At 42.3% G+C, this 24511-nt stretch overlaps 1 protein-coding gene across 2 annotated transcripts in view; it reads left to right on the top strand.

The window, feature by feature from the left end:
- The window catches only part of Mkx (mohawk homeobox), a 70785-nt gene that overhangs the window by 3047 nt on the left and 43227 nt on the right, over nucleotides 1-24511 (top strand). For both annotated transcript variants that reach the window (XM_036188725.1, XM_036188726.1), the window contains exons 3-5: nucleotides 1601-1760; nucleotides 8859-9012; nucleotides 9431-9766. In XM_036188725.1, the coding sequence (XP_036044618.1) occupies nucleotides 1601-1760; nucleotides 8859-9012; nucleotides 9431-9766 (650 nt within the window). The remainder of the gene's footprint in view (nucleotides 1-1600; nucleotides 1761-8858; nucleotides 9013-9430; nucleotides 9767-24511) is intronic.

The following is a 24511-nucleotide window of genomic DNA, read 5'->3' as shown; positions in this document are numbered from 1 at the left end:
GGGTCGGTGCCGACCCTTGAGTCCGGAGGGTAGGGGTGGCGAGTTGCGGGGTATGAAGCGCAAACTAACATCTGGGGATTCGGAGTGCCCAGCTTCTCCCAGGAGGGCAGATCTATGCCTCCTGGACTCGCACGCCCTACTCTGAAGGATTTACCTTCTCAAAACTGGAGGGATTAATTCCTTAGAACAATTCAAAAGAGGCTTGGTGGAAATTGAGTTGGCGTCCAGTCCTCTCGCACCTAGAGGTCCCTGGCACTGGGGACCCGGAGTAGTTTCTTGCTTTTTCTGCGAGTCTCGGGGACAGACTGGACAGTGTAGAGTCGAACAGACGGCTCTCAGGTAAGGCTTCGGGGAGCTTCGTCTTCTGTCTCACGGGGGGCTCACCTTGGCCTTGGGGTTCACCTTGGTCGGTTCCCTTACGGCGGGCGTCCCTGGCTATCACAGCTCGACTGGGCCCGCGGCGAGCCCGGAGGAGGAGGCTGCGGACCTGGTGGCTTTCGGTTTCTGGGAGTAAGCGGGCTGTCGTCGCCAGAGAGCTCCTGGGTGAGCCATCTGCTCCAGTCCCGGGGCGTGTAGGGCAGTGTGCGCCGGGCAGGGTCCTCGCGGCTCCTAGAGAGGCCGGCCTCCTCCTGAACTACAACGCCAGCTGCTTGTTTTGCCGCACTGACGCTTAGTGATAGAGATTAGGCTTCCTCAAACTGTTACAACCAGTCAGCAAGAATGGAATTGCATTTCAAAGAGTTCGAAGAAGCTGACGCCCGGGAGGCAGGGGCGCAGGCGCACCAGCGGGGACTGGGGCTGGGAGCGCTCGCAGTTGCGCGGCGACACCTCCCGGAGCCTCTCGGGAGCGCATCCCCTCCACGCCGGCTATAGAGTGAAGGCTGCTTAGCCTGCTCCTCCTGGAAGTCTGCTTTCCTGAGGTCTTTTACAAACCTTTTCCTGCTGGGACGACATTTCACACTTTTCACTCCTCCTAAAGAGGGAAAGAGGCCCTAGACTGTTTGGTAGGGTCTGCCATTTTCCCAGCTTCCAGTGTCAAACGAAATGAGAGAGTTCAGAGAGTCTAGGCTGCCATGCATCATCCTTTGCTTTGTTTCTGCCTTCCAGTATGTGTTCCCTGACCACTGGCGACCTGCAGCCCGGGGACCTAAGAAAGAGAACTTGAAGCCCTCCACCCCCACCCCCGAGGCCAGGGCCACTCAATGCCTTGGCGAGGAAAGAGTCAGTTAGCTCTGGGTCCAGATCTGCAGTCAAAACAACAGTTTTCCAACCACATGGCGTTCATCCCTACCCCTGCAGCCCTGCCTTACAGGGATCAAGATAGCTCCCCCTTTCAATATAAATGTAAGGCACAGGACCCCATGGCCAGCAGGCTATTCAGAGAGATGCCCCCGCTGAAAAGCTGCGGGGTTTCCTTTTCTTGCTTTGCCCCAACTGTGGTGCATGATAGACACTCTGGGTTGTTGGGGGTGGGGTTTGGTTAAGCCCAGGCTGGATGCTGACGTCGCAGAAATGCGACCTATCATGGAGGTCCTTCAGGCCACCAAAAAGGTGCCACTAACACGTCCCTCTCTTCTCTTCTCCTCTCCTCTTGTCCCAGGGCCCGGCAGAATGGTGGGAAGGTAAGACACAAGCGACAGGCTCTGCAAGACATGGCAAGGCCTCTTAAGCAGTGGCTTTATAAGCACCGTGACAACCCGTACCCCACGAAGACTGAGAAGATATTGTTGGCCCTCGGCTCGCAGATGACGCTAGTACAGGTAATCCAGACCCCTCAAATCAGGGGTCCGTCTCCCCGCCAGCCACTGAGGAGCAGAAACAGAGTGCCCCTGCGGTTGCGCCTCTCCCTAGGATGATGCACAGCGTTCATAGGCGGGTCCAGATATTCTGGCTTCTGTTGCTGACGAGGATAAGGGCTAGGTACAGGTGCCAGGTCCTGTTGTGGAAAAGAGATTTCACCCCTATCAATCACCTCAGTGCGAATGATTGAGTCCAGAAGGAGTTTCAGTAATGGGGAGTGGAGGGAATAGAAGGCCAGCTGCAGTGTGATAGGAAGGTGGTTAGGAATCTTGATTCAGGAGCCATGATGGATAAGGATGGTGCCACCCACGGTAATTTTCAGTCTTTAGTATCAGTTACTACAGAGTCTACTTAGAGCACAGATTGTTGCATCCTGCTCTGTGTTCCTGATTACATAGTTTTGGGGAGGGACCATAAGATGCATTTCTAACAAGTTCCCAAGTGGTGCCTAAGATGCTGGTCGAGCTTTGAGAACCCTGGGGCCTGTGTGTACATACTGGACCCCAAATTAAAGCATACGTACAAAGTAAAAATAACCATTATTCAGAGGTAAGCCAGAAAACAGGAAAGGTGGGAAGAGGCTTTTAAATGCTGCATCATTCTGGCACAGTTGGAAACCACAGCACATTGTTACTGTATTCTTCTGGGCTAAGAAGAGAAGATTCCAGATTGTGAGCAGCCAATTCAGTTTGTCAGTTGTAGGAAAATCATGCCAACGTGTTTCTTTTCTAATGAACAAACGCTGCTTTGTATTTAATTAGCTTTTCTGAGCACAGTCGTATTTGCTATTACGTCGGTACAGAGCAGTTACTACCAGTTTTACCAAGGTGCAGGGGAGCTGTGGGCAAGGGCCAGAGGTCTCGGAAACAAATCCTGGATCAAATGCTTTTCCATGACATGGCAGTTTTCTTTACTGAACATAGTGATATCAACTTTTGTGTAAAGAACAGATTCAGAAAGAGGAGGCCACAGGGTGAGCCGGAAGACTCCATATATTACAGTAGTAGCACAGAGCAAGAAAGTTTGGACATTTCATCCAGCGCAGGACAAGAGGACACTGAGAGATCCAAGATAAAACTGCATTCGATAAAATAAAACATCTCTCTGCAGAATCTTTACAATTTCAGTTAAGAATTACTGGAAAGTTTGACAAAGCATTTGCGTTGGCTTGGAGCAAGGCCCCACAAAGTTCCAGCGTGTATTTTTCTGCTTATTTCCAGAATACAGTTTTAGAGAAAAACATCTGCTTTCCTTCCTATCAACAGGAAATTGTAATAATGGTGATTTGCCACAGCACTGGAGGCAAAAACTAATTCTGTATTCTTGGCTTGAGATCTATTTAACACAAAACTGTGAACCTTGCAAAAGCAGTTTCTAAATAGTTATTACAATCAGAAAAACTTGACTTATGAAAATAAATGCATATGCTCCAATGCTAATTTAAACAGGCCCGTTACTTATTCTGGACATATGCCCACTTACAGTGGTGCTGGAATAGCAGTAGGTTCAACAATAAAACACTATATTATTTTGGCTGATCATGTAGCTTCGCTGCTGTTCATATGTAAAGCAAGTCTATTTGACATGCTTTTAAAAACTGTTTAGTGATTAAAAAGTTACATTTGTAGTTATGAGAGAAATTTAAACTATTGTATTTTAATTGTTAGTTAGAATGAACTGAAATACAAAGTTATATTCTTAATTTAGTTATATAGTTACTTGCCACTTGTAATGATAATTTTAATACAAATAATTGCTTTCACACTTATATCTTGGTAACACTATTACATTTTTCTAATTTATGTGAAATTTTGGTTCAAAATTGTTTTTATTCTTTTATACCATTCAGGACATAAAATATGTAATTCTTAAGTGAAGCAAAGATTGTTTGCAATAATAGATGATATCTGTATAACAATGATTCTTTTATTATTTTCAGTTAGATAAATTTTTTTAAACTTTAAAATGATAAGTGGAAAAACTTGAAGTGCATGAAATTACTACCCAAGGACCTTATTTATAATCCATCTGAGGTTCAGTTATTTTCAACTATGCACAATGACATATGCAAAAGATATATGTAATGTGCGATGTATGCCCACACATCCACCTATATAGGAATTTATATGAGCCAAACATGAATTAGACATCCAAAGCATATTCCAGCTTTATGGAAATTACATAAATTATGCAAATACTTTATATAAATAAATAAATTATGCACTTCTGGAGGAAAAGCATAGAACCGTGATCTGAGTCAGGCTTTTGATCCTTGCAATTAGAATCCATGGCCTGAGTCAGTCTCTCCCTGTGAGTCATTTTCTCCTGTGGAGTGAGCCTTCTTAAGAAAAGTGGTCATGTCTTATTCATGGGGTTTACCCATAGTATGACTCTTTCCAAGCAGCACACTACCCCTACGTGCTTGTAGATTGAATAGCTTCTTCCTTCTGGGAAATGGCATTCGAGTCACACAGAGCTTTCCAGAATGTCTTTCTGACAGTTACAGGAAGTTTTGGACTCTGGTTTTAGTTTTAGAACATAGCTTCATCCTGTAAAATGAGTCTTCAGAACAAGCACAAGTATGCCTCGCTTTATTTTCAAATTGTCTACGAATATCCCATACCCTTATGCCTGCAGGGAGATATGGGAAGCTGCCCTTGCTTCTGTCTGAACCCCTGGTCACTACAGGGCCTCCTCTCACTTCCTCGCTTCTTCCTCCTGGCTTATTACAACAGGCTGTCACCATAACTTTTTTTTTGAGCTAAGGATCGAACCTAGGGCCTTGTGCTTGCTAGGCAAGCGCTCTACCACTGAGCTAAATCCCTAACCCCAAGTCACCATAACTTTTATTCCTCAACAAAATATCTTAAGTTTGGGCATTTATTTTACATTTAACATTTTCCTCTGAGTGTGTGTCAAACTTTTCCTACACTGTAATTTTCCTTTCCTTTGCTTCTCTTAAACTGCCAAGGAAAGGTGTGAAACCTAGTCAGCAATCTCCCATGAAGCATAGAAGTAAAAGATGGAAATGTATTTTAGTACTTTTTCTGAACCCCAGAGGACATTGGTTAGTACCTACCATTTTTCATCCCTGAGAAAATGAAACAGAAATGAATGAACTGATCATGTGACTTCTACTTATTGTTATTCATTCACCTTAACAGTTTGGTCCTAATTTGCTATACCTGTGTTTAACTCTTATTTGCACATGTCATCTTTATGAAATCATAAGAAGCATTTGGATCAAAGTTGAGGAGAGTATTTCTGTGTGGCATGCTCTGATGTCAACTAAACAAAATCTTGCTGTACTGGGCTTGGTTCCTATCACTAACACTGTTCACATGCTATAAAAATGGGTTGTGTACTCCTAAAATAAGAATAGCTTGTGTTGTTGTGGACAATAACTAGTCATATGAGATGGAAAGTTTGCATTATTGTAAGGTATGTAGCTTACCAAGGAGTAATGCTTGGATATTGGGGCTTCTTCCGTTAATAAATTTCCATGTTCCTGTGATGTGCTCAGGTACGTTTGGTAAAAATCATAGTATTACAAAAAAATTTGTTTCCAACATTGGCATAGCTGTTTTTGCTGGTAGTTGAGTATTTATTCTGAGATGATACTTGTTACACATTCAACCAAAATCTTAGACGCAGCCTTGTACATCATTCCAAATGTTATAGGTACAGAAAGAAGATGCCCAATATTTACGTTTGTTAATTTGATATGTTCAAAACTGGACAGACGCCAGTTCATCCCTTTGGAGTCTCACTGCAATTGCTCTGTCCACACAGCAAACGTAAACGCCTTTGGTAAAGATGTGTGGAAAAACCTTTTGCTTCCAGCTTCTAGGTATTTGGCTCTTTAAGTTTTCACTATAAAATATGCAGATTTAAAAGCACTTCTGACACTAAAACACTGCTCTAGAACCTACCCTTGGTAAGAGAATATGCACAACAACGTGAAGAAATCCAAAGTAGGTGTCAAATGTAGAAAATGTGAATCTATATTTTTACTGACAATGACATAAGAAATTTACATTAAGTCAATGAGGAAAAATGCAAAATAGGCAAATTCACCAACCATTAGTACTTCTGGTGTTCAAGGAAGTCAATATTAAACCTCGCAGCCTACACTTAGCTGTGAAGTTGTATTTTGCTTTTCTGGTGATAAAATACTGGCAGTGTGTGTATGCTAGCAGACTTGGTGTTATTCAAACTTATGAAACCAATTTAGAAAAAGCCTATGTTAGATATCACTGACCTTTCTGGAAAATCTCCTAATGTCATTATAATAGGTTGAGAACTAGGAATATATAACACATTAAAAATAGATAATCTCTAATTGTGAAGAGCCAATTAATACCCTCCGACATTTAAATGATCTTCATTTAAAAAAAAAAGATTTATTTATTTAGTATACAGAAGAGGGTGCCAGATCTCATTACAGATGGTTATGAGCCACCATGTGGTTGCTGGTAATTGAACTCAGGACCTCTAAAGAGCAGTCCATGCTCTTAACCTCTGAGCCATCTCTCCAGCCCGGTCTTCCATTTTTATACATTAGAATTATAGTATACGGTTATTTGTTTTTCTTAACTATCAAGTCATTCCACTTTTACCATATGAAGTGTTGTGAGAATTAAGTTTTATACTGTACCATATGGGTATAATGCAAGTTAGTGAACATTAGTTAAGATCTAACTAATATAGTCTAAATTATATGTTGTTTAGTAAAGAAAATAACACATAAAGATTTGGTGTTGGGTCCTATGAAATGTGTTATAAACATAGGAGAAAACGCAGGCTGGCCTCCTCTGTGTGAGAGGTGCAAAGAGGTGCATAGGCCTAGTCACAGACAACTGCTTTTGAAGGGACAGCAGTGAGCATAGGAGGCAGGATGGACCCATGAGCTGCCAAGAGGATGGTGGGTATGTAGACAGTGAAGGCTGGTTCACAGCGCTCACTTTTAGAGTTGATAAAGATTTAGGAGCATCTGAATCATTTTATAGCGGGGGAAGGAATTGCTGTTTTGTTTTTTCATGCTAAGGATCAAACCCAGAGCTTTGCATATGCTAGGCCAGCGCTCCACCACTGTGTTATATCCCAGCTCCTAGATGAAGTTCAGGAAAAGTTAGAATGAATTAACTAAATTTACATGACATGGCATGTTTTTAGATAACCTAGAACAGGAAACCAAGCCAGTTTTCATTATACCACAGTCACAGGGCAGCAGGACATTAATAATGACTTGAAGAAGTCAATTGATTAAGTCAAAACAATGCATCACCTTTGGATTTGATAATAGTTATTAAGATCCATTTAAAAGTACAGAATGGAAACAAGGGAAGCTTGAAAGGATGTTTTTAAAGTTCCCAATTAATAGTCATGGGGATTTCATAAAAATTTGGGCAGCGAGAGAACCAGAGGGGAAGGAGGAAATGGTAGTGAGGAAGAGACCTGGAGCTCATTGCTTCCATGGTGAATGACTGCCCTGGATCTCCGATTATCATTGCTATTATAGGGGTTCAGATGAGTGTGTCACATTTGTAAATTTGTGTGTGTGTGTGTGTGTGTGTGTGTGTGTGTGTGTGTGTGTTGACATGGCCTTGCCAAGCGCACTTCATACCATAGCTAGTATACAGTAGTTACTCACTGTCTTATTTGCTGAGTGAATGAATACTCCTGGACATTGCCTATGTGAGGAGGATGGAGAGACTGAGAATTTGAAGCACTGAATCATGGTAATAACAGTTCAGCTTGACTGGAAGAGAAGTTGATGAAGACTAAGGTTTTTGCAGTGTACACACTGTGAAAGGACAGCCATCTTGTTCAAGGCAGAAGGGGGCAATATGAGTGTAGTCAGGTGTTATGAGAAAAAAAATACATGTTAGACAAGGGGGAAAATCTAATTTTCCTTTTTAAAGCAGCAATCACTATAGTTTCTAATAATAATTAGATATTGAGCAGTTTTCAAAAGTACTTATTTTATATTTATAACACTTACCCTATACTATAAATAACCTAAATATATTTATAGCATGACAAAGAAAGAAAGAAAGAAAGAAAGAAAGAAAGAAAGAAAGAAAGAAAGAAAGAAAGAGGGGTATAAAGAAAGAAAAAGGATCTTCCTCTGAAAACATTGCCACACAAACCATTATAATAATAGAAGTTTGTGTTCTGGGAGAAATTCATAGAAAAAATAGGTGTATTTATATAGTTTATATTTTTAAAAGCAAATACTGTCCTTTTAGTTTAGCATTTTTTTTCTTTTTAAAGCTATATACTGTTGATATCCTAATAGCCTGATATTTTAGGAGAAAAGCACTTTCTCCATGAAGGAATAACGAAAGTAATTCCAATGTTATTCCTTTGTCTTCACTGATGTCTTTAACAGTGAACTTTCAGTTTCATGCAGGGTGCCCTGGCCTTCCCCTCCTCCCGCTCCTGATTATACCACCTTTGATCATTTTGCTAACTCCTCTTTTAAGTGTTCATCTCCTTAACTGGCTTCCAAGGCTTGGATCTCCACTCGCTGTAGCTTGCCTACTCACAGCTTAGCCTGAAGGTGAACCTCTAAGCCTGTCATTCTCAGATTGGACCCTCCCTTCCTTTAAGTCTTATGCGTGACTTTTGTTTTCCTGTTGGACTTTCATCATCTGTCTACGTCTCTAGTACCTTAGTGTAAATATTCCCCAATCAGAACATACCAGCACATCCTCAGAAAGCTGTCTTATTTTTCAAAATTTCAGGGCAACACAAGTTGGTCAACTCAACATCATCATTGACTTTTCCACTCATGTTTGTGGATTCTTGTATAATCCATCCTCACTCTCCCTGCCCTTCCCCTTCCTCTCCCTCTCTTTTGAGATGGTGCCTCTCACTGTTCCCCAAGCTGACCCCAAAACCTGGCCTTAAGTGATTCTCCTGCCTCAGCCTCCCAAGTAGCTAAGACCACTAGGGTATAGCGGGAGCCCTGGTCTTGGACCCTTTAAGAGAAAGTTACTGCATAATCACCACATTTTAATGCTATGTTAATTGAAAAACTAATGCCGTTTTAGGTGTCAAATTGGTTTGCTAATGCTAGACGTCGGCTGAAGAACACGGTTCGTCAGCCAGATTTGAGCTGGGCCTTAAGGATAAAGCTATACAACAAGTATGTGCAGGGCAATGCCGAGCGGCTCAGTGTGAGCAGTGACGACTCCTGCTCTGAAGGTTCGTTCAGGTTTTTATTTTCCTGTCTGTGCTGTGCCATTGTAATAAGTTCACCCTAGATGCTGTCTTAATGGTTGACCCCACAAAATACTGTAGTGCCACAGATTTGGGTTTTATTGCATGAGGTAACTTCACCTTTACAATTTTTATAAAGCAACAGGAATTACAGCCATTTCCTCTGTTTATAGATTTGTCCCATAGGAGTTAAAAAAAGCCTTTTCATTAAAATTAAATACCCTATGGAACAATTATATAGGTTCCTGTATCCTTTTACCTAAAAGTTAATCTTCTATATCAAAAATAATCTTACATATGACATATATTCTTCCATTGTGCATATTTTTAATGGCTAAACGTGACAGTTGAGCAGCTAAGAGAAGTATGTGCAAATACTACTTGGTGATATTTTTCCCCTCAGATGGAGAAAACCCCCCAAGAAATCACGTGAACGAAGTGGGCTATGGCACCCCTGCCCATCACACTGTGATTAAAGGGGAGAGCTCAGTGATAAAGGCTGGAGTGAGACCAGAGTCAAGGGCGCCCGAGGACTATGTGTCACCTCCCAAGTACAAGAGCAGCTTGTTGAACCGTTACCTTAACGACTCTTTGAGGCATGTCATGGCCACAAGCACTGCCATGATGGGGAAACCAAGGCAAAGGAACCACTCGGGGTCTTTCAGCTCCAATGAATTTGAGGAAGAGCTGGTGTCTCCGTCGTCATCAGAAACCGAAGGCAACTTTGTCTATCGCACAGGTAAGCCCGTGCTTTGTCGTCATTATGGTGGCCTGTGTGAGACAGACAGAAAGCTGTGGCAGAGGGATTTATTATAACAGATATAAGAAAGTCATAAGATGCATGGATTGCCATAATGCATTCTGATGTAACGCTTTTGATTTGTTTTAAACTGGCAATGGATATATTTGTTGGTAGATATGTTTGTTAGTCTCAGAGAGCCTGGAGTATTTTGTTCTTTAATAGTAAGGATAAGAATCTTCATTCTTATTGATAATTTTAATCATGATGATGTGATAACAGTATTTATTTCTATGCTGTATATTTTGTGTGTGCATCTGTGTACAGGCCCATGTGTGCCAGATGCCTTCCTCTCTTGATCTCAGCTTTATTCCCTTGAGATTTGGTCTCTTATTGGCCCTGGATCTAGGCTTGTAGCCAGCAAGCCCCAGAAATCCTCCTGTCTCTGACACACCAGCACTGGGTTACAGGCACATGCCCCATCATGCTTAGCTTTTTTATGGGGGTGCTCAGGTCCTCACGCTTGAGTGGCAAGCTTTCTTCCCCTCTGAGCCATTTTGCCTGCCTGATGATAACAATATTTAAAGGATGTATGTGCTCCCTTTATGAGTAACACATACAGTGGAGGATTGTGCTGGATTGTGGCCAGCCATGCAAATGTTTTATGTTCCATCTTTTCTTTTACATACTTTGGTTCCTAGATGTGATAGGAAATGAATACAAATTAACACATGTGCCAGCATTTTCAGAAGGAAAAACACAAGCCTGGATCCACTTACTTTGGAAATTTCACTTTCATTCCTGGAAAGTACAAGTAGAGCTGATAAATAGCTTTGAAAATGTTATATTCATTCCAAAAATATTGAGCTGATTTCTACCTGTCCGAAGCATTCATATGGAGTAGCAGGTTGGCAAAGATTTCTATCTTGACTTTAGCTCAGAGAGATTTGCTTTTAAGGAGTATTTGAGCAGGGTTACTTTGGAAGAAGGCATAGGTAAGATCTACATCTGGTATTGATGCAGCCTGACTCCTAAAAACACCAATGAATGAGCCTAATGTTAGATCTCTAGAAAAGAAAGCACTCAGCCTAGCCAGTCACACCACAGATGAGAAAACCAACCAGGAACACACATGGTTAAGCACTGGCTGACAGCACAGCTGAGCCTGAACACGAGGTTCCAGGAGGGGCACTTCTGCCAGCATTGTGATTGTATCTACTCCCACTAGTCCCCATCTGTAGTTATCCCACAACCACCAACCACTGCCTGTAGTTACCAGTAATCAATGCCTGTAGCTACACTACTGTAGTTATCCTACTACCAATCAGTGCCTGTAGTTAACCTACCACCATCAGTCACTGCCTGTAGTTAACCTACCACCATCAGTCACTGCCTGTAGTTAACCTACCACCATCAGTCACTGCCTGTAGTTAACCTACCACCATCAGTCACTGCCTGTAGTTAACCTACCACCATCAGTCACTGCCTGTAGTTAACCTACCACCATCAGTCACTGCCTGTAGTTAACCTCCCACCATCAGTTACTGCCTGTAGTTAACCTACCACCATCAGTCACTGCCTGTAGTTAACCTACCATCATCAGTTACTGCCTGTAGTTAACCTACCACCATCAGTCACTGCCTGTAGTTAACCTACCATCATCAGTTACTGCCTGTAGTTAGTTAACCTACCACCATCAGTCATTGCCTGTAGTTAGTTAACCTACCACCATCAGTCACTGCCTGCAGTTAACCTACCACCATCAGTCACTGCCTGTAGTTAGTTAACCTACCACCGTCAGCCACTGCCTGTAGTTAGTTAACCTACCACCGTCAGTCACTGCCTGTAGTTAACCTACCACCATCAGTCACTGCCTGTAGTTAACCTACCATCATCAGTCACTGCCTGTAGTTAACCTACCATCATCAGTTACTGCCTATAGTTAACCTACCACCATCAGTCACTGCCTGTAGTTAACCTACCACCATCAGTCACTGCCTGTAGTTAGTTAACCTACCACCATCAGTCACTGCCTGTAGTTAGTTAACCTACCACCATCAGTCACTGCCTGTAGTTAGTTAACCTACCACCATCAGTCACTGCCTGCAGTTAACCTACCACCATCAGTCACTGCCTGTAGTTAGTTAACCTACCACCGTCAGCCACTGCCTGTAGTTAACCTACCACCATCAGTCACTGCCTGTAGTTAACCTACCACCATCAGTCACTGCCTGTAGTTAACCTACCATCATCAGTTACTGCCTGTAGTTAACCTACCATCATCAGTCACTGCCTGTAGTTAACCTACCACCATCAGTCACTGCCTGTAGTTAACCTACCATCATCAGTCACTGCCTGTAGTTAACCTACCACCATCAGTCATTGCCTGTAGTTAGTTAACCTACCACCATCAGTCACTGCCTGTAGTTAGTTAACCTACGACCATCAGTCACTGCCTGCAGTTAACCTACCACCATCAGTCACTGCCTGTAGTTAACCTACCACCATCAGTCACTGCCTACAGTTAACTTACCATCATCAGTCACTGCCTGCAGTTAACCTACCACCATCAGTCACTGCCTGTAGTTAACCTCCCACCATCAGTCACTGCCTGTAGTTAACCTACCATCATCAGTCACTGCCTGCAATTAACCTACCACCATCAGTCATTGCCTGTAGTTAGTTAACCTACCATCATCAGTCACTGCCTGCAGTTAACCTACCACCATCAGTCATTGCCTGTAGTTAGTTAACCTACCACCATCAGTCACTGCCTGTAGTTAGTTAACCTATGACCATCAGTCACTGCCTGCAGTTAACCTACCACCATCAGTCACTGCCTGTAGTTAGTTAACCTACCACCATCAGTCACTGCCTGTAGTTAACCTGCCACCATCAGTCACTGCCTGTAGTTAACCTACCATCATCAGTCACTGCCTGTAGTTAACCTACCACCATCAGTCACTACCTGTAGTTAACCTCCCACCATCAGTCACTGCCTGTAGTTAACCTACCACCATCAGTCACTACCTGTAGTTAACCTCCCACCATCAGTCACTGCCTGTAGTTAACCTCCCACCATCAGTCACTGCCTGTAGTTAACCTACCACCATCAGTCACTGCCTGCAGTTAACCTACCACCATCAGTCATTGCCTGTAGTTAACCTACCACCATCAGTTACTGCCTGTAGTTAACCTACCACCATCAGTCACTGCCTGTAGTTAACCTACCACCATCAGTCACTGCTGTAGTTAACCTACCACCATCAGTCATTGCCTATAGTTAACCTACACCATCAGTCACTGCCTGTAGGTACCTACCACCATCAGTCATTGCCTATAGTTAACCTACCACCATCAGTCACTGCCTGTAGTTAACCTACCACCATCAGTCACTGCCTGTAGTTAACCTACCACCATCAGTCACTGCCTGTAGTTAACCTACCACCATCAGTCACTGCCTGTAGTTAACCTACCACCATCAGTCATTGCCTGTAGTTAACCTACCACCATCAGTCATTGCCTGCAGTTAACCTACCATAATCAGTCACTGCCTGTAATTAACCTACCATCATCAGTCACTGCCTGTAGTTAACCTACCATCATCAGTCACTGCCTGTAGTTAACCTACCATCATCAGTCATTGCCCACAGTTAACCTCCTACCATCAGTCATTGCCTGGAGTTAACCTACCATCATCAGTCACTGCCTGTAGTTAACCTACCACCACCAATCAGTGCCTGTGGTTATCTTTCCACTAACAATCATTTCCATGGTTATGCTACTGCCATTGACAACAATGGTATATTCCCCAAGAATTTGTTGAGTACCATGTGCCCAACATCATGACAGATGTGATATCTAAATTATACTCTTAGAGAAGAACAAGGTAGGTAATCCCGTGTCCCTGGAGACTTTTCCAGTAGCCTTTAGTTCAAGTCATTTTTGCATTATAAAATTAATTTTTTAAGGTATACCATATGACAGAGACTGAGTTAGAAAGACTACAAGGTGAAACCTGTAACTGGAGCCAGTGACGTAAGTAGTCTTCTTGGAGGACCAGCAAGCATATGATGGAAGAAAGAGAAGATAGAGGTCTGGAGGCACTACTTATCCATCAGCTCCCATGATAAAGATGTGGCTTGTGTATGGCAGGCTCTTCTTGACTACTGGGGCCCTCTCTTTGAAATGATGGTATTTGTTTAACTCTTACTGGGTAGTTAACCCACTACTCCCAGTCACACACTGAGTAGTGATGATACACTTGGCCCTGCTATGGGGACTGCACACCTCTGCACAACCTAACACTGTTGAGGAGCCTGGCATAGCAACAGCAGAGCTTTAGGAAGGAATCCACAGTCAAGTACAGCCTTCCAATTGGTTAGCCTGAAATCTCCTCAGGTGTCTACAGGTGTGAACAGCGTTATCATCCCAAAAGTGTCAGACACCCTTAAAGAGCTGAGTCAACACTTTACATTTTGTGTCTCCAGCTCTCCCATAAGGTAATTCCAAGCACACAGAAATAAACCAGAGGGACTGGTTGTAGGAAGAAATTAAAATAAAAAGCCATTTAGTCAATAATGAAAATGAAGAAACTATATTAATATCTAACTGCTAGGAGCTAAGTAGAAGTTGGAGTTAAGTCAGAGTTTTAGAAATATTTTTTGGAGAAAGGAAAATAAATCAAGAAATTCCAAATGCAGGTAGCAAAAAAAAAAAAAAAAAAAAAAAAAAAAAAAAAAAAAAAACAGAAGTAAAGGGGGGTAAAATGGAAGTCAGAAAATAAACTAACCAAAACTTTGAATGCAATAGTAAATAAACAAAAAATAGTCACAAATTAACATTGGAGAAGACAAAGTAGGTTTAGAAACAAATGCATAGTTACCAAGCAGGATTTTTTTCCTACTTATCATGAAGGGCCTGGGGAGGTAGCTCTGTGGCTAAAACATCTGTCACACAAGCAGCAAGCATGAGGACCTGAGTTCAGATCCCCAGCCCTACATGAATGTCAGTAGGGTGTGGCAGCCCCTCTGTAATTCCAGCCCTTGAAAGGAAGACAGAGGGTCTCTGGAGAAAGCCGGCCAGTGAGACCAACTTAATCAGCAGGCTCTGGTTCAATCAAGAGGCCCTTCCTCAATGGATAAGATGGCAAGTGGTTGAAGGAGACTCCAGATGTCAACCTTGGGCTAACACATGCACACAGATACAGTGCACACCCAGGCCAACATGTGCAGACATATATACAAGCACACCTGCACACCTGTAACTGTGTTAGATGCAATAAATTGATATTTGCCCTGAAAATAAATGATAAATTCATGAGTAAGGAAAAATTCAAGTTTTTAGTAAATCAGTGTCCCCAGAATTATGAATTGATGGATCTATTGGGTTGTTTTTGTCTTTTCAAACTTTGAGTAAGTCTTCAGTTCTACACATTTTCTGGAACATTTAAAATTATAGCAAGTGCTTCAGTTAAAAAAAAAAATGGAACTGTAATCCTAATCCCAGACTAGATTGAGATAATATAAAAGTCCCTTTATGGTACAGAGTACTGAGTGAGCTGAGAGATTTTTACAGTCAACTATTGAAACTGCAGAAACATGGTACGAATGTACATGCACAGGTACGGAAAAGGTCTCTTGGAAGAAAAATGCAATTAATGAGGTGAGTTAGGTAGCAACTGTTTATTTAGGGGAAAATGTTTCTTATAAACACATTTATGTTATCCAGTAAAAACAAGATCATATGCCTGTAAAATACCCATTGTACTGAGTCTTTTGAAAAACATTTGCTCTTTTCAAAGGTGACGAAACACAGGGTCAGAAGGAATGCTGTGCCTGCACTTGATGCTTTTCAGACTTAAATATTTTGGCTATTTATTTTTCTTAGACCATTCCAAGAGTACTTGGTTCCTATTAAGCAACATTCATCTGCCTGCTTACTTTAGAAGTAAGGCCTATATTTTTCCTTGTCCAGCCAGTGAGAAAGCAACCTAGACACGTAAACTTTTTCATGCATGTGTGTAAAATTAAAAAGAACAGCCTGACTTTTTTTTTTCCTTTAATGTCCAAGCTTGGAAAATTAAAAGAAAGACCAAGGGCCTAAAAGCACTGTACTAAGTTTCAGGCCAAACAATTAATGGCTATCTTCAGGGGACTGAGTGATGGCATTATCACAGCCAGGTTACCATCTATGGCACGGGGGACTCTGAATGCTTTCTGAGTAACCACTGTGGTTTTCCTTGGCATCTGAGTCTACTCCAGAGTCCTTCTTTTCCATATGGTTATGTCTCTTTCCTCGTCAGAACAGCAATGTTTGAAGTCTGCTGTTCACGAACACTCCTACCCCATCTTGCTGTATACAAAGATGTATACTCCATTTTAAAAGAACACTCCAAGTGTGATTTGTTCATTTGTCTAGGCTAAGCAATAACACCTCCCTCCTTTTTTTTTTTTTTTTTTTTTTTGCTATCTAAGAATATACTTCATTATGAAGATGGAATCAGGAATTGAAATTGGTGTGTGGAAGGTTCTTGGGGTGCTGGTGAAATTTTATTTTACCAATTCTTTTTTTTTTTTTTTTAAAGACAGAATCTCTCTGTGTAGAGCAGAGTGGCCTAAGACTCACAGAGATCGGCCTGCTTGCCGTGTAAGTGCTGGGATTAAAGGAAGGTGTGCACCAGCACACCTGGCTTTGTCCATTTTTATTAAATCATCAGAGGAAGGAGAGAGTCTGTGGGTTATGAAGCAGAAATCACAAATGCATGAATGTTTTGTTGGTTTTTATGTAGACATTATTTCACTGTATTTGGCAGCCTTTGGCACTATGACAAAGCCATAATAAATCCCCAGTAAATATTCACTGAAACATTTCCAATACAACTGACCAGAATTCCCAATGTTTTAAATACAATTAAGTGACTTTGAAGGCAAGCAGTCACTCTGTGTCCACGGGAAGAAATCCTGTGAATTAAAACAGCGATTCATAGTCAGCATATTAGGTTAAGGAGTTGGGAGTAGGAATTTTCAGCTATTCACTGGAGTGAATTTCTGTGACAAACTGAAACCCAAGCCTCTGGTGCTGAGGTGGGGCCGAGGCATCAGGATAAAGTTTTCTAGTCCTCATTCATCCCTCTGTCCTCTCTCTTCCTTCTGTTCTCCACACAAGACCAACTATGCCATCTTAGAAAACAAGTCCTCATTAGGACCTTGCCTAGAGGATTTAAATCTACCTTATGCCTCAAAACCAAATCCTTGACTTTTCTTCTCTATGGAAAAGGGGAAGACATTTCTGAGTGTGGTGATTAGAGGCTATCAGGAAAGCCTGGAAATGAAACTTGAGGAATTCTGCTTTCCATTTGGCTGGAGAACAAGGGGGATGTGTGTGTGTGTCTGTCTGTCTGTCTGTCTGTCTGTCTGTGTCTGTGTGCATGTTCACAGCTCACAAATGAACCTCTTTATAAGTGCCTGGGACATTCAGACCTTTCTCGGAGCGCCCCGTCAGTATATAATTCATTGGTGTAACCTGCTCCCAAGAGGCCGAGCGATGTAAGTTCATCTTGTTAAGCTGACTTAATTAGTCACATCTGTCCTAGACAAAACATCCCGGCCTCCAGGACAGCTCTCTGCGCGCTGTGAATTAATCATGTTTAGCTTTTCCTGTGCTTGACTGAGGTGAACGTCCCCAGTAAAGGGAAATTTCTGATGGAGAGCAAAAAGAAGCCATGTTCTTGGTACATGGGACAGACACTTTTAAGATACAGACAGGGACTATTTGGACTGCCTGCCATGGTTGCAGAATTGAAGCAAAAGGAGAGAGCTAGGCAGTGGAGTTGCTGAAAAAGTACACCCAAGGTTGTGGACGATAAGGGCCAGCTGCCATTCCTGAGTGTTTTTGTCTTAGCTGAAGATACCCTTGGAGGGATAAGATGTTCTTTTCCCTCTCGTTTCCTGCACACTCATGTATGTTAGAATTTAAGCTGGTGTCTGTAGTAAGGTCCAGGTGTGCCAATGAACCTGGGTCAGCCTGATATGTCACCTCACTCCCGACTTCACGTCTCTGGAGAAGTATACTCTGGTTCTGACAACTGCTGCATGTTGTTCTTCAGCAGCAAGTCCATCCTATCTGAGGTTCTCCTGTGCATTGAGTCATTCCCACATCACAGTATGAGGTCCAGGAACCCTGTGCTTGAGCCAGCCACTTCTTAATGAGACTTGCATAAATGAACCAGAGGAAAGGTTTTAGAAGGTGCTTTAACAGACATTTTTCAATGATGAGAATCAATTCTTCTGCATTAGTAACTTCAGGATTGGTACCACAACATGTGGCTATCAAGGCAGTGATGCAGCTCTGTGAAGGACAGTGTGTGTGGATCTGTGTGCACATGAGGTTTGCCTTTGGATCTTGTAGACCAGACTTTCTGCTTTGGATGCAATTGTTTTAGTTCCAGTTTTTATGATGATGATGATGATGATGATGATGATGATGATGATTATGTGTTGTAACTTGGCTGTTTCCTGTTGAGCTTTGACATTTTGGACTATTTAAAACAATGCTTTCCTGACAAGGTAACAACAGTTGATAGACTACAGCAGAAAATAATGAGACCACCTGTATCTGGTCCAGCCAGTGGCTTTTAAAGGCTATTTGAATGTTGACCCAGTTGTTTTCAGCCTTGTACCTTACCTATCAAACACCATTTGAGGTAGTTAACATGAATGAAATTCCAAGATAGCAGAAACTTAAGTATAAATATAAAAATACAAAATTATCTGCTCCTCTGACACCATAAATTTGTTTTGTTTTGGTTTTTTGTTCTTGTTTTTTTTTTGGGGGGGGGGTATTTTATTTTATTTTATTATTTTATTTAGTTATTTAGTTAGTTAATTAGGTAGGTAGGTAGGTAGGTAGTTAATTTTTTGAGACAGGGTTTCTTTGTGTAGCTTTGGTGCCTGTTCTGGATCTCACTTTGTAGACCAAGCTGGCCTCGAACTCACAGAGATCTTCCTGTCTCTGCCTCCTCAGTGCTGGGATTAAAGGTGTGCACCACCACCGCCCAGCTCTGACATCATAATTTTAAACACTGCTTTCGGGGTGTGTGGTTTTTGTTGTTGCTGTTTTGTTTTGTTTGTTTGTTTGTGTTTTTTTGGGTTTTTTTTTTTTTTTTTTTTTGGTTTTTCGAGACAGGGTTTCTCTGTGTAGCTTTGCACCTTTCCTGGATCTCGCTCTGTAGCCCAGGCTGGCCTCAAACTCACAGAGATCCGCCTGGCTCTGCCTCCTGAGTGCTGGGATCAAAGGTGTGCACCACCACTGCCCGGCATCAGGGTGTGTTTTTAAGGACTCTTCTTTTCTCTTCTTCTGTTTCCTGCCTCCTCTGAGAGCTTCATTAAGTTGTTATTTAAAGCTGGGATCAAACCAAGGGCCTTTGGCAGTAAGACAAATGGTCTACCCCTGACGCATGCTCCTATCCCCCAGTCCCTTTAAAAAGTCATTCTAACTTTTCAAGTCAGAACCCTCAGGGTTCGCCACCTTAACTGGACCCTAACTTCTTTGGGTAAAGAACAATGACTCTGTGATGGATTTTGAAAGGCAGAACTTCCTAGTTACTAATTTCAAAGCAATAATATTTCAAATGAGATTTATAGACATTCTGACCATTGGGTAAGATCATGACAACCTTAGACCATCTTTAGGTTCTTAGTAGATATTTAATAATGACCATGATTGCAAAACTTACTCACAGAGCTTATGTGGAGAATTTTAAGCAAATTGATGCTAGAATTTGCTTTATAGATTCACTTGGAAAATATAAACGGAATGACATAAAGTGTCTCCCCCATTGCAAATAACCGAAAGAGGCACAGACAGGAGAGGGAGGGAGGGAAAAAAGGAAGGATGGACAGAGAGACAGACAGACAGAGAGGCAGAGACTGAGAGCCATTCACTCACTCCTTGAGTGACTCAATCTTTGGTTCTCATGGGTACCTAAGAAAGCCAAAATGAAGATCTGAGACTCTCTGCCTCAGTAGCAACATGACTTGCAGGTGAGCCCAGAGTGGCATCATAGCTTGAAGAATGCATAGATTTTTTTTTTTCTTTTTGAGCTGGGTTTGATCCTTTTTTACACTGTAATGCTTAAGACAGATAACAATACTAATTTTATACTTATCTGAATGCAAACAAAAATGTTGTTTTTTTTTTTTTTTTAAAAAAACATTTCTGTGTACATGTGTGTGTGTGCTTATCTGCATGGTAGGAAGCACACATATGGCCACCAGAGAGCAATTTAGTGAAGTTTGATCCTCTCCTTCCAGCTTTATGTGGGTTCTGGAGATTCAACTAAGGTTGCCGAGGGTAAGATACTAGCACTTTTACCAGCTGAGCCATCTTGCTGTCCACGAAGCATGTCTTGAAAGGCAAGCACATTCTTTCTGTTAGGTAGTGATTCCCAGTGCCTTGCATGCATTACAAGTTCTTCATGGCCCTGAATTGGTGATGTATTTGATTGAGTTTTTATAGGCTCCCGAGCACTTCAAATAGTAATATATTTGCTACATAAGTATTTCTTAAGTGAGTGAGTTGGTGTTTTAATGTTTAAGTGTGTCTACTCTTAAAATCTTGACAGACATTCAAATGTGCATAGGTGTATGTTGGTCTTCATTTAGCTCCATGACAAGAGAAAGAAAAAGATCCAGAATAAGTTACAGTTAATAAAAACCCAGATTTTGAAGAAAGAAAATGTTATTTTTTGAAACCAAGCAAGGCTTAGATAAAAGCTTGAGTTCAAGGGAGACTGTAAAATGAAAATAATTCGATTTTAAGTAGAAGAGAAACTTGCAGGAGAATCATAGTAATGAGTGGGGAAGAGCAGCTGGTTTGAAGAAAATCCATCCATGAAGGAAACTCTAGCATGCGCATTTATCTCCACCATAAACATCATTTTGGAGATGAGGATTCAGAAACAAAGTGAGATTTAGACCCATTCATCAGAACTCTTCTGTCTCTTTGAGGGTTTGACAAGAAGCCAGAACAAAGATTTGCCTTTTTAAGAATGACCGTTTGGAGTTGAGGATATAGCTTAGAATTCATGCCTCCCATGTGTAAAGACTACTCCTCACCCCAACTTACATCTTAGAATAGGAGACAGTCTATGCAGAAACATTAGGATTCTCCTCTCATCTATGTGTAAGAATGATGAACCCTACATTTTATAAATTTTCCTCCTGAAAACAGGCTTAGGAGCAGGAGACTTTGATCTTGCAGAGACATTCTCTGGGTTTTGTTCTGATTCTTCTGCTGGCATCTGTCAATAAATGCAGTGTAGCCAGGCAGTGGTGGTGCATGCCTTTAATTCCAACACTCGGGAGGCAGAGCCAGATGGATCTCTGTGAGTTCGAGGCCAGCCAGGGCTACAGAGCGAGTTCTAGGACAGGCTCCAAAGCTACACAGAGAAACCCTGTCTCAAAAAGCCTAAATAAATAAATAAATAAATGCAGCGTGCCTGGTTTCTGATGCTCAGACTTGCCACAGAGGCCAGTCACCTCCCGGGCTGTTGCTTGGATGTACTTGTCCGTTGTTCCTGTCACTGTGTTTAAGACTGTGTCAGCGTTTCCATTAAGAGACATTTTCATTCCCTGGGGTTTCTAAATGTCATTAAAGTTAAAGCCAAATTCAAACCCTGGTGTAAAAGAGTCTTTTTTCCCCTTTCTCTATGCATAATGAATATAAACCAATAACCCCCACCAATTCTAAGTTTAGTTCTGTGCTTAAACTTTCTGCACAGAATGAAACTCGATAAGGGACATTGATACCTCCTTGTAGCCAGAGACTGAAGAAAATGTAAAAAAAAAAAAAAAAAACCTATTTACAGCCTCTGAAAATGACATGTTCTGTTTAATGAACATGGAGGTGGTGGTCTCCCCCTCTCAGTCCCCCATGTCTGTCTGTCTCTCTCTATGTCTCTCACCCTCCCTCGCACCCCATTCCTTGATTAGTTACAGGTAGTCTCCCCCATTTCTGCTTCCCTACTGTGTTTCTAAAATCCAGCAGGTATTTTTCTGTGTATCGTTATAGGTCTTACAGAAGCTTTACTCTGGGTAAATATGTACTTTCTGCCAGTCCTGAAGATTTTGGTCCTTTGAAGTTTTAAGGCCGTATGTTCTTCTTTTCTATGATTTATTAGATTGTTGATAACTTTGAGTTTCCTGAAAGCAAGTGGGGCTAGTCAACTCGTTTACCTTAAGCAGTTGGTTTTTTGTTTGTTTGTTTGTTCCTCAGAACTTTTTTCTTTTCTTTTTTTCTTTTTTTTTTTTCAGGTTGATGGAGGATGGCATGTTTAAATAGCAGTCATGTACTGAACCCCTCCTCCTCTGTGTCAGCTTAGTTATAGTTTCTCTCAGGGTGGCACACTAAAGGGGCAGGTGGTCATGGACTTTCCTGAAGGATCCTCAAATCCCATCTTTTACTTCATGGTGAAGAAATGCCTTTGGGTGCTACCATAGGAACAAAAAGGTGCTTTTTGGATATGAATTACTTAGTCTAATTAGTTTGGGTAGTTCCAGGTACTTAATTGGTATTTGCTTAAGAATTCTTGAATCATTAGTGTTGAACTTTTGAGAACTTAGAATGAGTGCCTGTACATTTCTACTAATTTCATTAAAACTTTTAAAAAATCATATATTATTATTGTGTGTGATGGGGTGTGCATGTGTACTAAAGTCAAGGTGTGTTTGTATGTGCATATGCGTGCGTGTGTGCATGTGTGTGTGTGTGTGTGTGTGTGTGTGTGTGTGTGTGTGAGGGAGAGAGAGAGAGAGAGAGAGAGAGAGAGAGAGAGAGAGAGAACAGTTCTATGGATTGGATTCTCTCCTTCCATGTTTATGTGCATTCTGGGGCTCAACTCAGGTTGTCAGGCCTACTGGCAAATGCTTTGTTCATGGAGCCTTCCGGCTGGCCCAGTGTCCTTCTTTCAATGGCCAACGTGGAATGGTTGTCTTGTTGACATTACAAATTGCAGATATAAAGATGGAAAAAGAATGGTTTGTAAAAGATCAACAGTAGTTAAGAGTGGTGGCTGGAAGTCTCTGTGGGGTGCATGTATGCACTTGCTTGTAGTGACAACAAATTGAGCGCACAGGAGAGGACAGAAGCTTTTGAAAGCGAATGGTGCCATCTTCCATGTGCCTTTGCATCATGGGAGCCTGAGGTCATCACTGGGAACAACTCCAGTGCGAATAGCATGCCCATTTGCTGGTACTTCAGTGTGGCTTAGTCTGAGGTTCAGACAGCAGCACTGCTCCTCTGCCTCCGACAGTCATGAGACTTCCAGTCAGACGTGAATCATGAACTTCCTTCTGATCCAGTAAGACGAAGCAGTTCGTGGCACCCGAGCTTCTGTGAAGGAATTTCTCGTGGGCATTTCCCCAGGTCAGAGGAGAGTGTCCCATCAGCTCAGATTGGGAGCACTTTCTCAAGTCAGATTGGGAGCACTTTCTCAGGTCTGTTTGGGAGTACTCCATTAGGTCAGACTTGGAGCTCAGATTGGGAGGACTTCCTAGAGTCAGATTGGGAGCAGTCGGTCAGCACTTCCTCAGGTCAGTCTAAGAGAACTAGAATGACGTTTAAACTTCACTGGCTCGGGGCATGCAGCAGCGTCTTACCCACTGGTCCTGTAGCCTCAGTGATCTTCCAGATTGCTGGACTGCACGTAGGGTTAAATACTTCCCCCCTGCTCACATGTGGAGCATTTTCAATACAGTGAGAGAAAGAAACATCTCTGGTGAAAACAATGTGTTGATGTGTATGTGTGGGGGTGTGGGTATGGATGTGCATGTATATGTGTGCACTTGTACAGATGTGTGTGACAAAAGAAATTTTGCCTGTGAATAATTTTCGTTCAGATTAAGGAGTGAGTTGTTGTTTACCGAGAGCTTTGCAAAGAGTAACGTATTGGGGATGTGGAAACGAGAATGAAAACACGAAGAACTCGCGGAAAAGGAAACCCGTGGAACACTGAAAAGCCTTGGGAGAAAACCATCCACACAGTGAGACTTCCAAGGGACAGACTGCTCTTACGTTTTCACATTGCCCCCTGGACACTAAGAACGCACTGTCCCTTCCACAGAGCCAGACTCAGGCGATGGTGGACAAGGCTCAGTGTGCAGGGCTGTTTGGAGTAGGAATGCCCTGTTCTGCCAAGACTGTCATTATGACCCTGAAATGTGCCCTTTTTCGAAGGGCCAGAATTCAGAGGCTGTCCTTCCAGCTTCCACACTGATTTAGACAGCAGATGCATTAAAAGGCGACGTGGAATTTAGAATCATTTGTCATATGGCTTCCAGGCAAAAAAACAGAAAGAAAAAAGAAAGACTATCTGGCCAGAGCAAGAATTCCTTAAGAGTTACTAGGTCCTACATTTCTAAATGTAAAATCCCAGGCCAGAAGCGGTTGGGTGCCAAGGATCTTTACTGTGATGTCTCAGCCTAGTGCAAGCTGACTGCTGTGCTGCCGTGGCTCTTGCTGTCCACACGGCCCTCTTGAGTTGCAGCTGAAGCCAGGCCTGAGGATATTATTGTTTCCCATGTTCACTTACTGCTCTGGTCCCATCCACACGGCTTTGTTTCCTTCCCACCAGAACTCTCCTGTGAGCTGCTAAATCTGCCTAGCTGGACTGAGGGTCCCGTCCCGGCTGCGTCAGGAGTGTCAGGTCTGAGTTAAGTTGTCGAGTCTCCCCGGTTCCTTTATTGT

This window comes from Onychomys torridus, chromosome 5 (assembly GCF_903995425.1).
Source record: "Onychomys torridus chromosome 5, mOncTor1.1, whole genome shotgun sequence".
Lineage (NCBI taxonomy): Eukaryota > Metazoa > Chordata > Mammalia > Rodentia > Cricetidae > Onychomys > Onychomys torridus.
The sequence above is the reverse complement of the archived record's forward strand: the minus strand, read 5'-3'. Positions and strand labels throughout refer to the sequence as shown.